Source organism: Maylandia zebra, linkage group LG18 (genome assembly GCF_041146795.1).
Source record: "Maylandia zebra isolate NMK-2024a linkage group LG18, Mzebra_GT3a, whole genome shotgun sequence".
Taxonomy (NCBI): Eukaryota; Metazoa; Chordata; class Actinopteri; order Cichliformes; family Cichlidae; genus Maylandia; species Maylandia zebra.
The window spans coordinates 299,467-313,181 of NC_135184.1; the positions used below are offsets into that span (position 1 = coordinate 299,467).

The following is a 13,715-nucleotide window of genomic DNA, read 5'->3' on the forward strand; positions in this document are numbered from 1 at the left end:
GGTCCTGAGTTCAATTCCACCATCAGGCCGGGATCTTTCTGTGTGGAGTTTGCATGTTCTCCCCGTGTTTGCGTGGGTTCTCTCCGGGTACTCCGGCTTCCTCCCACCGTCCAAAGACATGCAGCTTGTGGGGATAGGTTAATTGATTAATCCAAATTGTCACTAGGTGTGAATGTGCGAGTGAATGTGAGTGTGAATGGTTGTCTGTCCCTGTGTGTTGGCCCTGCGACAGACTGGCGACCTGTCCAGGGTGTACCCCGCCTTTCGCCCTATGACAGCTGGGATAGGCTCCAGCGCCCCCCGCGACCCTGAAAAGGATAAGCGGAAGCGAATGCATGGATGTCTATTCTGTAAAATAGTGAGATGTCTATTCTTATTAATGTAGAGAATTCACCTGCTTGCTGCTACTACTGCACATTCACCCAATGTATATACTATACCTTGAACCTTGAATGAAGATCTAAAGGGATTTGGGCTGTAGCTCATTTTATGGATGAGAATGGGGTCTTATTAAAACATGAGACGTTTTGTGACAAATTTGATGTAAGATGTACTGCTAAGAGATATAAATCCCTGATGAAAGCCATCCCAGTCCCTTTGAGATCAAAGATAAAAGAAGATATTGTGCACTCTAAAATTTCTCCTTGACTGAGGCAGCTCTGCATAGCTGGAGTTGAATTTGGTGACAGCAGGTTTACAAACAAGGTGATCAGGAATATTTTGATAAATGAAGTTTGCCCTAATCCAGTTAAAAGAAATTATATTCATAAAGAATTTGAGACCATGGAGGTTAAGGCGATAAGAAAAAAGTATATCTCACTTCCTCTTTCCCCTAAAGTTAAAGAGATTCACTTTAAAATCATTAATGAGGTTTATCCAACCAATGAATTCTTAAGACGGAAATTGAACTTAGACGTGAACGCCTGCGCATTTTGTGAAGATGATGTTGAAAGTCTGGATCACTTGTTTTTCTACTGTGAATCAGTGCACTTCTGGACTGACATGTGGAGCTGGCTACAGTCCAGGAGAATTCAGTTACCACATTTGACGGTGACGGTAATAAAATCTGGAATACTTGCTGAGAATGCAGATTTTGACTTGATGATTAGGACGGTTTTGTTACTGGGAAAAAAATTTATTCACAAATGCAGATACTTTGAAGCTAAACCATGTATAAACAGATGGCTGAGAAACTTGTGAATAACAAGAAAGCTCATAAACGTGTTGTATTATTTAATAAGTTTAATCCATGTTCAAAAGAAGCCTCCCTATTTAATGATCATGATTGCCCTTTTTTGTTCATATTATTTGTGCCTTTGGTTTCCTTCAATGACTGTTCTTTCGTTTTTTGTCAACTCTTTTTGGCTTTGTGTTTATTGTTTTCTTTTCTCGTTGTAGCGCTCAGCCGAGGATATTTGAATTAATAATGGTGCCTTGTATGTTATACTGTTGTTTATAAATAAAGTTCATTAAAAAAAAAAGTCTGAACACCGGAATATCCTCCAAAATAAAATCAACGAACATTTCCGGTTCGCTACCGGAAACTTCTAAGCTGAAAAGCCGCGGCCGGAAACACGTGCAGTTAACTCGCAGCCGAAGAAAATGACGTCCTCGGAGCTGGACCGGACTCCGCGGACTCTGTTGGTCTCGGAGAGCTCCAGCTTCTTGGACCCGAAGAACCGGATCAGCGCGCAGGTGCAGCAGTTGCACTTCAACCACCAGGTGACGCTCTCACCATTCACCTCTGACCTTTCACCTCCGAGCCGTTAGCTTCACAGCGGTGGGCTCGCGGACGGCTTCATGTTCATTTGATGGAGTGCAAGGAGAGCAGTCACGGGTAGAGCAGGGCTCAGAGTGTGTGTGTGTGTGTGTGTGTGTGTGTGTGTGTGTGTGTGTGTGTGTGTGTGTGTGTGTGTGTGTGTGTGGCAGGGCTCAGTGTGTGTGTGTGTGTGTGTGTGTGTGTGTGTGTAGCAGGGCTCAGTGTGTGTGTGTGTGTGTGTGTAGAGCAGGGCTCAGAGTGTGTGTGTGTGTGTGTGTGTGTGTGTGTAGAGCAGGGCTCAGAGTGTGTGTGTGTGTGTGTGTGTGTGTGTGTGTGTGTGTGTGTGTGTGTAGAGCAGGGCTCAGAGTGTGTGTGTGTGTGTGTGTGTGTGTGTGTGTAGAGCAGGGCTCAGTGTGTGTGTGTGTGTGTGTGTGTGTGTGTGTGTGTGTGTGTGTGTGTGGCAGGGCTCAGTGTGTGTGTGTGTGTGTGTGTGTAGCAGGGCTCAGAGTGTGTGTGTGTGTGTGTGTGTGTGTGTGTGTAGAGCAGGGCTCAGTGTGTGTGTGTGTGTGTGTGTGTGTGTGTGTGGCAGGGCTCAGTGTGTGTGTGTGTGTGTGTGTGTGTGTGTGTGTGTGTGTGTGTAGCAGGGCTCAGTGTGTGTGTGTGTGTGTGTGTGTGTGTGTGTAGCAGGCCTCAGTGTGTGGGTGGAGTGGTCCTGTGTGTGTGTGTGTGTGTGTGTGTGTGTGTAGCAGGCCTCAGTGTGTGGGTGGAGTGGTCCTGTGTGTGTGTGTGTGTGTGTGTGTGTGTGTGTGTGTGTGTGTAGCAGGCCTCAGTGTGTGGGTGCAGCAGCAGTAGGGATGGTATCTTTTAGGTTTTATCTGATACCGGTGCCAAACCGGTACTTTTGAAACGGTGCTTAAACGGTGCTTAAACGTCCTGGGAAAGGTCAAATGATTTGTATCCGTCACTAAAGCTGTTTCTGTGCTGTGAGGAGCTCTGAAACAGAAACTGATTTTTGAGTGGAGACTATGGATCTGCAGTCCTGACCTCAACCCCACCCAGCACCTGTGGGAGCAGCTCGGGTGGTCTGTGAGCACACTGAGAGGGAGAGAGCTGTGCAGGAAGTCAGAGCCCAAGTCCGAGGGGATGAATGAGGATGTTTGAAGCGTACTTTGGATCTTCTTTGGCTGCTGGTTCAGTCAGTTTAGCTCAGCGTGAGGAAACCTGCAGAATCTGTGAACGATCCACGCTCTGTGTTTACGTCTTTGTGTGGAATGCGTGTACCTGCTGTTTGCTGGTGTTGAAGTAGTTTTGTGAGCTTTAAGCTGAGAACCAAAATACATTTAAAACTGATTCAATGAGTCGATGTCACAATAATCAAACTAAACCAATTAACCAACCTGCTTCCTGGAGTACCCCTGCGTACAGCATCACTTACCATGGTTGATAGGTTTGTAGCATAAACCTATTTGCAGGAACGTTCAAGACAATCCTACTACACAGCAAAGCAAGACACGAGTAGGCAAAGTTCTTCGTGTTACTCATGCATGAGGGAGAGAACCACGACAAACGCTTCGCTTGACTCCAGTCGCTCTCGTCCTCTACCTCGTAACACAAAGAGTACCATATGAACCCTCGCGGACCCTGAGGTCCTCTGGTACTGGCCTTTTGATTGTCCCTAAAGTCAGGACACATACTCACGGAGAGGCAGCGTTTCAGTGGTATGGTCCTCGTCTGTGGAACAGCCTGCCGGAGGAGCTCAGGGCCGCAGAGAACGTACATGTTTTTAAGAACAGGCTCAAGACCACCTTTTTAATTTAGCTTTTACTTAGCGTTTATTTATTTTATGCTTATTTATTCTATCCTGTTATTCTATTATTAATTTAGGCTTTACCTAATATTTCTTGATTTTATTCTTATCCATTTTTTAGTCTTCTTACTCTATTTATATTTATATTGTATCCCGTTCTTATTTACTTTATCGTTTTACCCTGTATATATCCTATTGTGTCATATCTCCAGTGTTTCCTCAGAGGGCGCTCTCTGCACCGGGGCTGTGATTGACCGTGGCTGCTGGGTCTCTGGGGTCCTCTCAGCCTGGCTGGGGGGCTCCTTTGCCTCCCTCCTGCTGTGTGCCCAGCCTGGAGGCTGCGGTCTGTGACCGGCTCCCGGTGCAGACGGCTCCCTGTTATAGTGTTTCCTCACTTGGCTCATGCGAGCCCAGCCCAATTTTTACTCTTTAAGTGTGCGCGTGTGTGGGTGTGTGTGTGTGTGTGTGTGTGTGTGGGGGGGGGTGTATGTGTGTATTCACATCATTTATGTTAATGAGAGTGTGGGGAGTGAGTTGGAGGGTGGGGTGGGCTGCTTTTAACTATGTAAAGCACTTTGTGCTACATTTTTTGTATGAAAAGTGCTTTATAAATAAAGACTGATTGATTGATTGATTGATTGTGTGTGCGCGTGTGTGTCAGAGTGTGACCCCATAAACGACTTCCCTAAACCTGCTGGTCTGGAAGTCCAGCAGTTCATCTAAACAAAAGGCACTTCGCCTAAAACAGACATAGATGTGTTTGCTACACCATATATCAACGAGAGAAGATACGACCTCTTCCCATGACCCCAGGATGTGAGTGTGAATGCCAGAACACGCACACAAAGTCTTTGCAGACTCCTGAGGATCAAACCTCTACCAACATGACGTTGATTATAAAACTAAGCATGTATGATTAGATATTTCTAAGCATAATTGACAATCCAATAATATAAACCTGACAATGGTGATAAACCCCAGGTAGCAGTAAGTGAAGCATCTTCAGAGTACAGAAACCCGGCTGACTCTGAGGTCACCTGAGGTCAGGGCTGGGTGAGGTGAGGAAACATGTTTCAATCCAACCGTGTGTGCCTGACACTGCGCTGCTACACTCATCGTTTCTGCTTTGAGTACAAAAAATCTGAATGAATTGAAATATTTGATTTTAACCATCAGCTGTTTCAACTGTGCAGGTGTCTGTGCTGCTTCCTGAGTGTAGCTCCGCCCCCTCTCACCTGGACTCCGTGTTGAACAACTTCAGCAGCTTCTACCTGATCAGGAAGCTGCCGGTGTACGAGCTGTTGGACCGACACTTCCTGGAGACGGCCGTGTACCACGGTAACACACCTGTGCGCACCTGAGCTCCATTCCAGGAAGAGAGTTTGAAAAGAAGCCTCTAAGGTTCCCAAACAGCTGATCAGAGTCAGTTCTGTAATTTTGCCATGGCAACGGGTGAATAAAGAGCACAGGCTCCATGTTAATCCAGAGGAGCAGAAATATGAATCACGTCATCGTCACCAAGTTATTGTGACGTCCGTCTCTGAGTTTCAGCTCTGAACTCTAATTTATATCTACCCATAGCAACAGACTCGCATACACAGGCCCTCACCTGTCCACGCCCTCACCTGTCCACGCCCTCACCTGTCCACGCCCTCACCTGTCCACGCCCTCACTGCGTGACTGTCTGTATTTCAGGTGCCGTGTTCGGTCTGTCCTACAGGACTCGCATCGATGAAGATACCTGCGTCGCACTGATGCCAAACGGTAACGTTTCTTTTTTTGTAAACCAACCTTTATTTCCAACACTCCCATTAACAGTGAACGTCATCGTCACGGGGCGAAACGGTAAACTGAGACAGTGGGCGCGCTCACGCGGACACATGCTCCTCGTTCAGAGGCGTCGCAGAAATGGTTCCTCCAGGAAAACGACAAACTTCGTCTTTACATTCGTAAATGTCTGTCTGCGAAGGCGGAGCGTTACAGGAAGTGACATCAGACCGAAGCGGCAGGTTTTTCACATCTTTGTGGCGACAGGAAGATCCAGAGGAGAACCTGAGCAGAGCTGGAACAAAGTGTTTTCGAGCGTGGAGGCGGGATGCTGTGGCGTTTTTAAATCACACGGTGTCTGTCAGCCATGTGATGTCATAACATAAAGATTTGAAATCACTGATTGGCTTGTTGGATCTGTGCGTATCGCTACGGTTACAACAGCTGTACTACAAGAAGCTGCTGAAGAAAGCTGCAGAGTCGTCAGGGAGCAGGATGAACTTCCAAACAGGATTGCTCCGCCCACCTCTGTAACGGTTCAGAAGAACAGATGTTTGATGAAAGACCCCCCTCCTCTCAGCCGCGGAGATCTGCAGGAGATTGTAGTTGATCCTGATTTGACGAGAACCTCTGACCTTCTGGACTCCATGATATGTGACAGAACTGCTCACAGGAATGCTGCGTGCTGATTGGCCAGTGAAAGATCTCGCTGGTGAGATGAAGATGGAGTCTCATCTGCCCGCTGACTGATGCAGGTTTCAGGTTTCCCTGATGGCGGCAGATTGGTCGCTTGGCAGGTGGTGCGGTTCGTGTTCGGGTTTGTGGAGGGCGGTGTGCAGGAGAGGCGGAGTGCGCCGCCGTCTTTGATGGGTTTGTTCCTCGTTGGGTGATAAAGCCCTCCCACACCGCCCTGTTAGCAGAGACGTAGCTGCACGCTGCGAGGCGGGCCGAGCACACCAATCATCCAGCACTGTACGATGGTTTAACGCTTTCTCACACACGTTACTCCATCATAAACAGTTTCTTACTGAAGCACAACCAGGAGTCCAGGCATCCATCAGCACCTCCACCTTCAGCCGCCGTCACCGTTTGCTGTACTCCCTCCTGTTGTGGAGGAGCCGCTCAGTGAGCCGACGATTGAACTGCAGCTCTCCAAAGTTCTGTCGTTCTCCTGGTCTTTGGTCATTTTCAGACAAAGACCAGATATAAGAGTGTTCTGACTCCGCCTCCTCACTGGCTCGAGAGCTGTCATTGGTCACCTGTCGCCGTCACCTGCTGCCATTTTCCTGAGTAATTAGCGTGACTGCTGATTTAGAGCCAGGGCGCCGTCCTCTAACATCCTGGTGATGTAATCGGTGATGCAATGACAACATGGCAGCGAGCAAAACAAAAATGGATTACATTTTAATGAGCCGCCATCTTTAATCTGGCCTTTCCTCCGACTCAATGACAACACGTTGCTTTTTCTGTAACCTGTGACCTCGGCAGGTGCCTGACTCCGCCTTTTAAAGGAAGTTGCTGTATTGTTCTGTTAGTGCGTACCGCCATAAAGCCGTTGTTCTGACAAAACGTCCTACTTTGGCAAAACGTCCTACCGTAAGTAGTTTATGCACATTTCTGCTGTCACACAGTAATTCCAGCACAAATGTAAGTAGGTATGACGGTTTGCCACTTAACTTTGCCCATCAGAGTATGCTTGTAGCTCACATTCATAAAGGTAGCATGGTTTTACACGTATTTATACCCGTCAGAGTATGTTTCTAGCTCTTATTAACAAAGGTAAGATGGTTCGCCACTGAATTATAGCTGTTAAAGTATGCTTGTACATCACATTCACAAAGGTAGGACGGTTTGGCACATAATTTTACCCATCAGAGTATGTTTGTAGCTTGTATTCACAAAGGTAGGACGGTTCGCCACTGAATTTCGTGTTGAGCATTGCGTAGAAACAACAGGTAGGATGGTTTGTCAGGTAGGATGGATTCCCAGAACACCGTGACCACAGAATCGCAGTGTGGCGGTCTAAAGGGAGCGACAGGTGTGACTCGATCAGTAACCTGTAAATGGTAATCCAATTACTGACTGATGGTAATCAGCTCAGCATGTTTTAGTTGACACAGAAAACTGTCTGCTGCAGGGATGTGACATCACTTCCTGTTTCCTGCTTAAAGTATGCCGTGTGTCTGCAGGTCACCTGACCCTCTCTCTGGATAAAGACTCGTTTGAGATTTTGGGCTTCGAGGGGAAACCGTCCAGATTCAAGCACAGAACTGCCACCAGATTCGGTCTGTCCTCTTCCCGTTTGTAGTCTCATTACTCTGAAACGATATTGTAATCGGATTACATTACATATTAGGGCTGCTCGATTGTGGCAAAATTGATAATCACGATTATTTTCACTGAAATTGAGATCTCGATTATTTGACGATATTTATTTAACCCTTAAGACCTACTATAGAACCAAGTCCGCCAGAGCTTATATTATATTTTTACATGTTGTAGTGCCATTGGTGGGAGCATTTCAATTTGCTATGCAACTGTTATAGCCCATATTTTAATAATATGTCTGCATTAAGTCCATAGTAACTACATTAATTGCAAAAAAGTGCAATAAACTACAAAAAAATTGAAAATCGTTTTTGGTTTTTTTCTACTTGGAGAAATTTAAGAGGTTTATCCCTCAAAACTTTAAATACAAAAAAGTTGCAAAAATAGTTTACAACAACAGGAAATTTATTTTGAGTGTCTTCATAGTTTTATTTTGGAGATACATTAATTTTTATACACTGCAGGAAAAACAAAAAAACAGTCCTATGATGCAAATTTGCAAAGAAAACAGCAGGTGCATCAAAATAAACTATTTCCAGCAGTGCAGTTCGAGTTCTAAGCATCCCAGCAACTATTCAGAAAAGTCAAACATGACTTATAAAAACACCAGTATAGGCTTTTAAGGCCTACAAGTAAAAAAACTACATTCCCGCGAAAATGACGTCACTTCCGGTTTCGAGCAGGAAATGGCGGACATGCAATAGTTCGCGCTGACGTCTGTTTCACTGTGGGAAGTGTTACGAACAGCTGATCGGATCGGCAAAGCGTGTTTCTGGAATATTATGTTTTTGTTCCTGCAAGCGCTTTTTATGCAATTTTTGCAAAGCTTTATGTGGAAGGAAACCGTGACCGAGGACAAGCTGATGGCATCAGATGCAAGTACAACTCCTCCGGTTTCATATGCAAAACAAATTATTGCGCTAGCTTACACGGTTCAGGTTCTACAGGGATTTAAAAATAGTTACACAAAACGGAGCGTGCTGCTCTGACCGGCTTTAAAGGGTTAACAATGACTTTAAAAAATAATATAACATAGTGTGCAACACCACTGAAGTTTTTTTTACCTCTCTTTTCAACCAACAGCAGTCACTCTCCAAATAACTTCTGCTTAGCTTTCCGAGCTTCCCTCGGGTCCTCTTAATCAGCGGTCTCCAACCTTTTTTGCGCCACGGACGGTTTATGCCCGACAATATTTTCACGGACCGGCCTTTAAGGTGTCGCGGATAAATGAGGGAGGGGCTAATAATCGGCTCCGTCATTTTTAATGATCGTTGAAAGCCCAGATCGTAATCGTGATTAAAATTCGATTAATTGAGCAGCCCTATTACATATTATTGATTAGCATATAATTTCATTACTGCTCACCTGTAATCTGATTACTCTGTCTGCTGCAGTGGTATCTGTGGATCTAACTGACAGCAGCATGGCTCCTGGTAGGCGGAGCTACCTGAGGCTCCTCACAGGTCTTAAGTCCCGCCTTCAGCTGCAGACAGACTTCCTGTTATCACATCATCCAGGTGAGTGACCTCATCACCAAGGTTAGCCTGCCGTGTGTTTCCCACAATACTCTGCTCACAGTTCTGTGTTCTTCAGGGGGCGGGGCCTCTCTTCAGCCCCTCCTGTCTCGATGTGATTGGTCGCAGCACAGACCGGAGGTCAACTGCAGCGTTTTGACGGACCTCTCCTGCCCCGCCCCCCGGTCATGTGACCCTCACAGTTTCCTGGAGTGGCTAGGAGCCGTTGACGCTGGCATCAGCTGGTGAGACCTCCTGATGGGCTATGACATCATCGCTGCTGTGTCACGTTTTCAATGTTGACAGTTCTTCTTCTGTGGTGTCAGCGAGAACTCGTCCAGCAGCTTCCTGTCGTCGTTTGTCTGTCCCGAACCGAACACGATACATCGCCACGCTCTGAGCGTGTCCGTGAGCGGGATGCTGCTGCCACACGACATCCACCGTCTGCTGCAGGAGCTTAGGTGATCACCTGTCAGACTCTGTGACCTCTGCCCTCTGTCAGACTGTTCTGACTCACCTGTGCTCACCTGTCCCACAGACGTTACGTGGAGCAGCCTCGGCTGGCGTCCTGGGTGTCCATGACGGTTCGCGGGTTTGCTGACAGTCCGGTATCCTGGAGCAACCACGAGCACGGCTTCCTGAGGGGCGGAGAGAACTTCTACACGCTGATGATGTTCCACGACCACACCTACCAGCTCCACCTCGCCACGGGAGCACATGACGTCTGCCCGCCCTGACGCACCTGCGTACCTGTGCGCGGGCAGAATTTACTCTGATTGGTTTCGTTGTAGAAACGTTTTGATTAAATAAGCTGAGCTGAGGCCACGCCCACTCTGAGACCCTGAGAAACGTGTCGATAAAATGTGCTTGAATAAAGTCAGTCTGATGTCATTGTGTCTGGGGGGTTTCTGATTAGTCTTTGGCGACAGGTTATTGACCACTTCCTGTGTAGCTGACAACGCATCACAACTGAACAATGCACCACAAAAGTAAGAAAGAAGTTCGCCATGACAACGGCTGTGTAGCAAGGAACAGCGAGAGACTCGGACAATATTCGCAGAGGATGACGAGAGAATGGGAAACAGCTGGGAACGCCGCTTACCCTCAGAGTAATGAGAGGAAAGCGCAACTGAACGTGAAACATACGAGACAGACTGAGAATAAAACGGGGACGTGGCTAAGGACACAGGATAACAGAACACGGAGACAGATGGCGAGGACAGTAGGAGCTCCAAATAACAGTCACAATACAAAACTACTAATGCAGAATCAGAACATGAGGATGTATTCAGGTCAAAAGAAGCAATCAGCCAAACTTGGGCGGAAGCACCGCCTGTGCTCACGAGCAGCGTCGTTCCTCCATTCTGCTCATGGCAGAAAACAAAGTCACGTGATCATCAAACTCTTAAATGCGACCCTCGTTACACCGGCCGTTACACCTCGTTACACGGGGCCGAGTGGCCTGTACTGAACAGGACTCAGGTGCAGAAACCCAGAGCAGAGACAGCAGATGATGTAACAATTTATTAGGTTTAAGTGCAAAAAAGAAAACGTAGCAAAGACAAAAAAAACAATAAGACGTGGAGTTTGACGAGGCATGGCCTGGGGAACGTGGCGAGGGAATGAGGCCTGAGATGCGGAGTGGAGCTGAGCAGGGAACAGTCACACTGAAGAGAGAAGATAGAGGAGTTAGGGAGGTGGTGGAGGCAGCTCTGAAGTGGCCAGTTGTAAGAGTAGCAATTCTCACTTGCAGTAGGGGACATGGAGTGTTGAGAGGGGGGTGATGAGAATCCAGGGGAGGCTGAGTGGCGTGGAAAGGCTGGCCTGAGATCCGGGGCTTCAGATGGAGTGTGAGGGCAGGCAGGTGAGGCACAGAGAGATTTTCAGAATGATTGCTTGGTATCCTGAGTCCGGAGGTGGAGCGTGAGCCAAGATGAATACAGCAACTGCAGCACAAGAGAGTCGTGTTAACAAGATAGATCACAGCAAGAACTTGAAGTATAAGGCCTGTTACCAACATGTGTTGATGACGAACTGGCAGTGAATGAACATCAACGTGTGGTTTAAATCCCTCTGGCTTGATTGCCTGCAATAGGCCCCAGGTGTGCAGGAGCTGGAGTTGGCCCTGCCCAGGGGCGGATCCCAGGTCAGTTCAGGAGCCTTATGGAAATTCCAGCCACCCACCGCAGACCATTATTTATTTATTTATTTATTAACCTTTATTTAACCAGGAAGATCCCATTGAGATTAAAAACCTCTTTTTCAAGGGAGACCTGGCCAAGACAGGCAGCAGCAGATGTCTCACAGTTACAGAAATTACTCAAACACAGGCAGCAACAACACACATGCAACAATAAGTGAAAGAATACAAATAAAATAAAAATAAAATTCAATAAAATTCAAATAAAATAAAAAGTCAGTTAAAATGACAATCAATCTAATTGAAACAGTTGCATGTTATGGACTTGCCTCAAGGATTCGTAGTTTAGATTTAAAATCACTTAATGAAATGAATTCAGTCATTTTCCATTCCTTCTGCAGTTTGTTCCAGGCCGAGGGTGCTAAATGGACAAAAGCTCTTTTACCAAGTTCAGTTCGGGCAAATGGAACAGAAAGCAACAAGTAACCATGCGGACGAAGAGAATACCGACCAGCATGTTTCATTACAAGCAGGGAACATATATAAGAAGGCAGCAACCCAAGTATCGCCCAAGTACCATGACACCGGCGCAGTGTCGACTGCGATGCCAGTGAGTCTCCATCCTGCTGTGTGCCTGATATTCAGACAGTACCTGAAGGAACTTTGATCCTTTCAGACCCCAGTCCTACGAATCGCACGTCCTACGTCTCGTTCATCCTTCAGGCAGCTGATCTTTAGTAATTAGCCATGCAGAGCTGGTAAAAGTACAGACATTGTGTACTTTAGTAGAAGTACAAATACTGCTGTTAAAAATTACTCCAATAAAAGTACAGATTCAACTTCTTTACTCAAAAGTATAAAAGTACTGGCTCTGAAATGTACTCAGAGTAACAAAGTAGTTCTTTGGAGGTTTCTGTGCAGCTAGCTGAACCCTGTGCTACATTAACACAATGATGACAGATGGAATACAAACTTCAGTCTGTTTATTCTGTGCTTGATACGTGTTGGAGCTGATGGAGCGACACCAACAGTGTTTGCAGTCGCACGTGTTTTTATTTGCACTGTTTCACTGCTTGTAGCACACACACCGGCTAGCTCAGGTCCTAGCACAGCTTTTATCAGGGAACCATGACCAGGTGACAGAGGTCAGGTGTGTCAGCCTCCCCTGAACCGTGTGTACATATATGTATATCATGTATATTGTGTTGCCTAAGTTGTAGTTGTCCTGGCTGATTTCCATCCTCCACACTGATAGCACACTCTTTGTCTTCTTCCCAGACGGTATACATTTGGTGGTCAATGAATCGCTTCGTCAGTATGGAGGACCAGGAGTGCCAAAATAAATTAAATATTTCATTAAATACATATATTATGAATTAAATGCCCATTCATTTCATTTAAAATATTACATTATTTCTTTCCTTTTTAATTCATTACTTAAACATTTAATTATTTAATGGGCTATTTAATTGTTTTTGGTACTCCTGGCCCAAACAAATGAACAAAAGATGTTCTCCTTCATTTCTGTTAAACACAGCTGTATGAAACGTTTCCAGCTGTTAGTATCATGGTTGCTAGGCAACCTGGGCAGCGACGGAGGCTAGACCGTCCCATTTCACAAGCCTCGCACTTCCGGCCTTAGCGGTCTTTGAGTACGCGGCCCTTGTGGACTGTTAAGGCTGCAGACCCTGAATTGGGATACAGCCAATGTGACAGATTTAAAACCACGAGGACTTCCATGTGAGCTTTAAATGAGCGTCCTTCTTCCTCTCCTGTCCTTCTAATCTGTCTCCACCTCTGAGTGAACGTAGCTTTGTCTTTTCTCTCCCTGTCAAATACAGCAGCTGGACCTTTAGCTGCAACACACTGTGAGACAAACTGCATGTTTGTTGAGCTGATAAGTGTCAGCTAATAGAAATGAGCTGACAGCGTTGCTCCTCTTCTGTAGTGTTAGCTCGATGCCAAAGAGTGTGTGTGTAAACCCATCACAGTGCAGCAAACTCACCTGTTCATCCTGCAGAGGATTCTCATGCAGCCTTTAAATGACACAGTCAGTCTGCCTCAGTTTGATTAGCAGCAGGTTTATGAACAAACACAATGTGACATAACTATTCTCCTGAAAGTCTCTGAGCTTTTTACCGTTAACGCTGTTTGTAACTGGTATTCCTCAGAGGCTGCTCTCTTTAAAGCGCCTTCAGGAAACAGACCAACACCACGCTGGGAGGTTGTTCAGATTCTTAGCAATCCTTTCCTAACTCCTTATCAACTCTCCTAGCCTTCTTTCCTTGACCTCAATGATATTTTTGCCTAGATCAAGGAAAGGAGGCTCAGACATGCCATAAGTACAGAAAAAAGGATGGACTTTTTGGACCACACCGTGAGTTGACTGAGGTCAAAAGT

At 46.2% G+C, this 13,715-nt stretch overlaps 1 protein-coding gene across 1 annotated transcript; it reads left to right on the forward strand.

Moving 5' to 3' along the window:
- The first annotated feature begins 1,545 nt into the window (after nt 1-1,545).
- On the forward strand, nt 1,546-10,066 carry rpp40 (ribonuclease P/MRP 40 subunit). Its single transcript, XM_004572443.2, has 8 exons — nt 1,546-1,722; nt 4,760-4,904; nt 5,262-5,330; nt 7,523-7,618; nt 9,056-9,178; nt 9,255-9,420; nt 9,502-9,636; nt 9,714-10,066. Exons 1-8 carry the CDS (start codon nt 1,603-1,605, stop codon nt 9,910-9,912), a joined length of 1,053 nt encoding a protein of 350 aa, XP_004572500.1. The 5' UTR covers nt 1,546-1,602; the 3' UTR covers nt 9,913-10,066.
- Nucleotides 10,067-13,715: the final 3,649 nt, after the last annotated feature.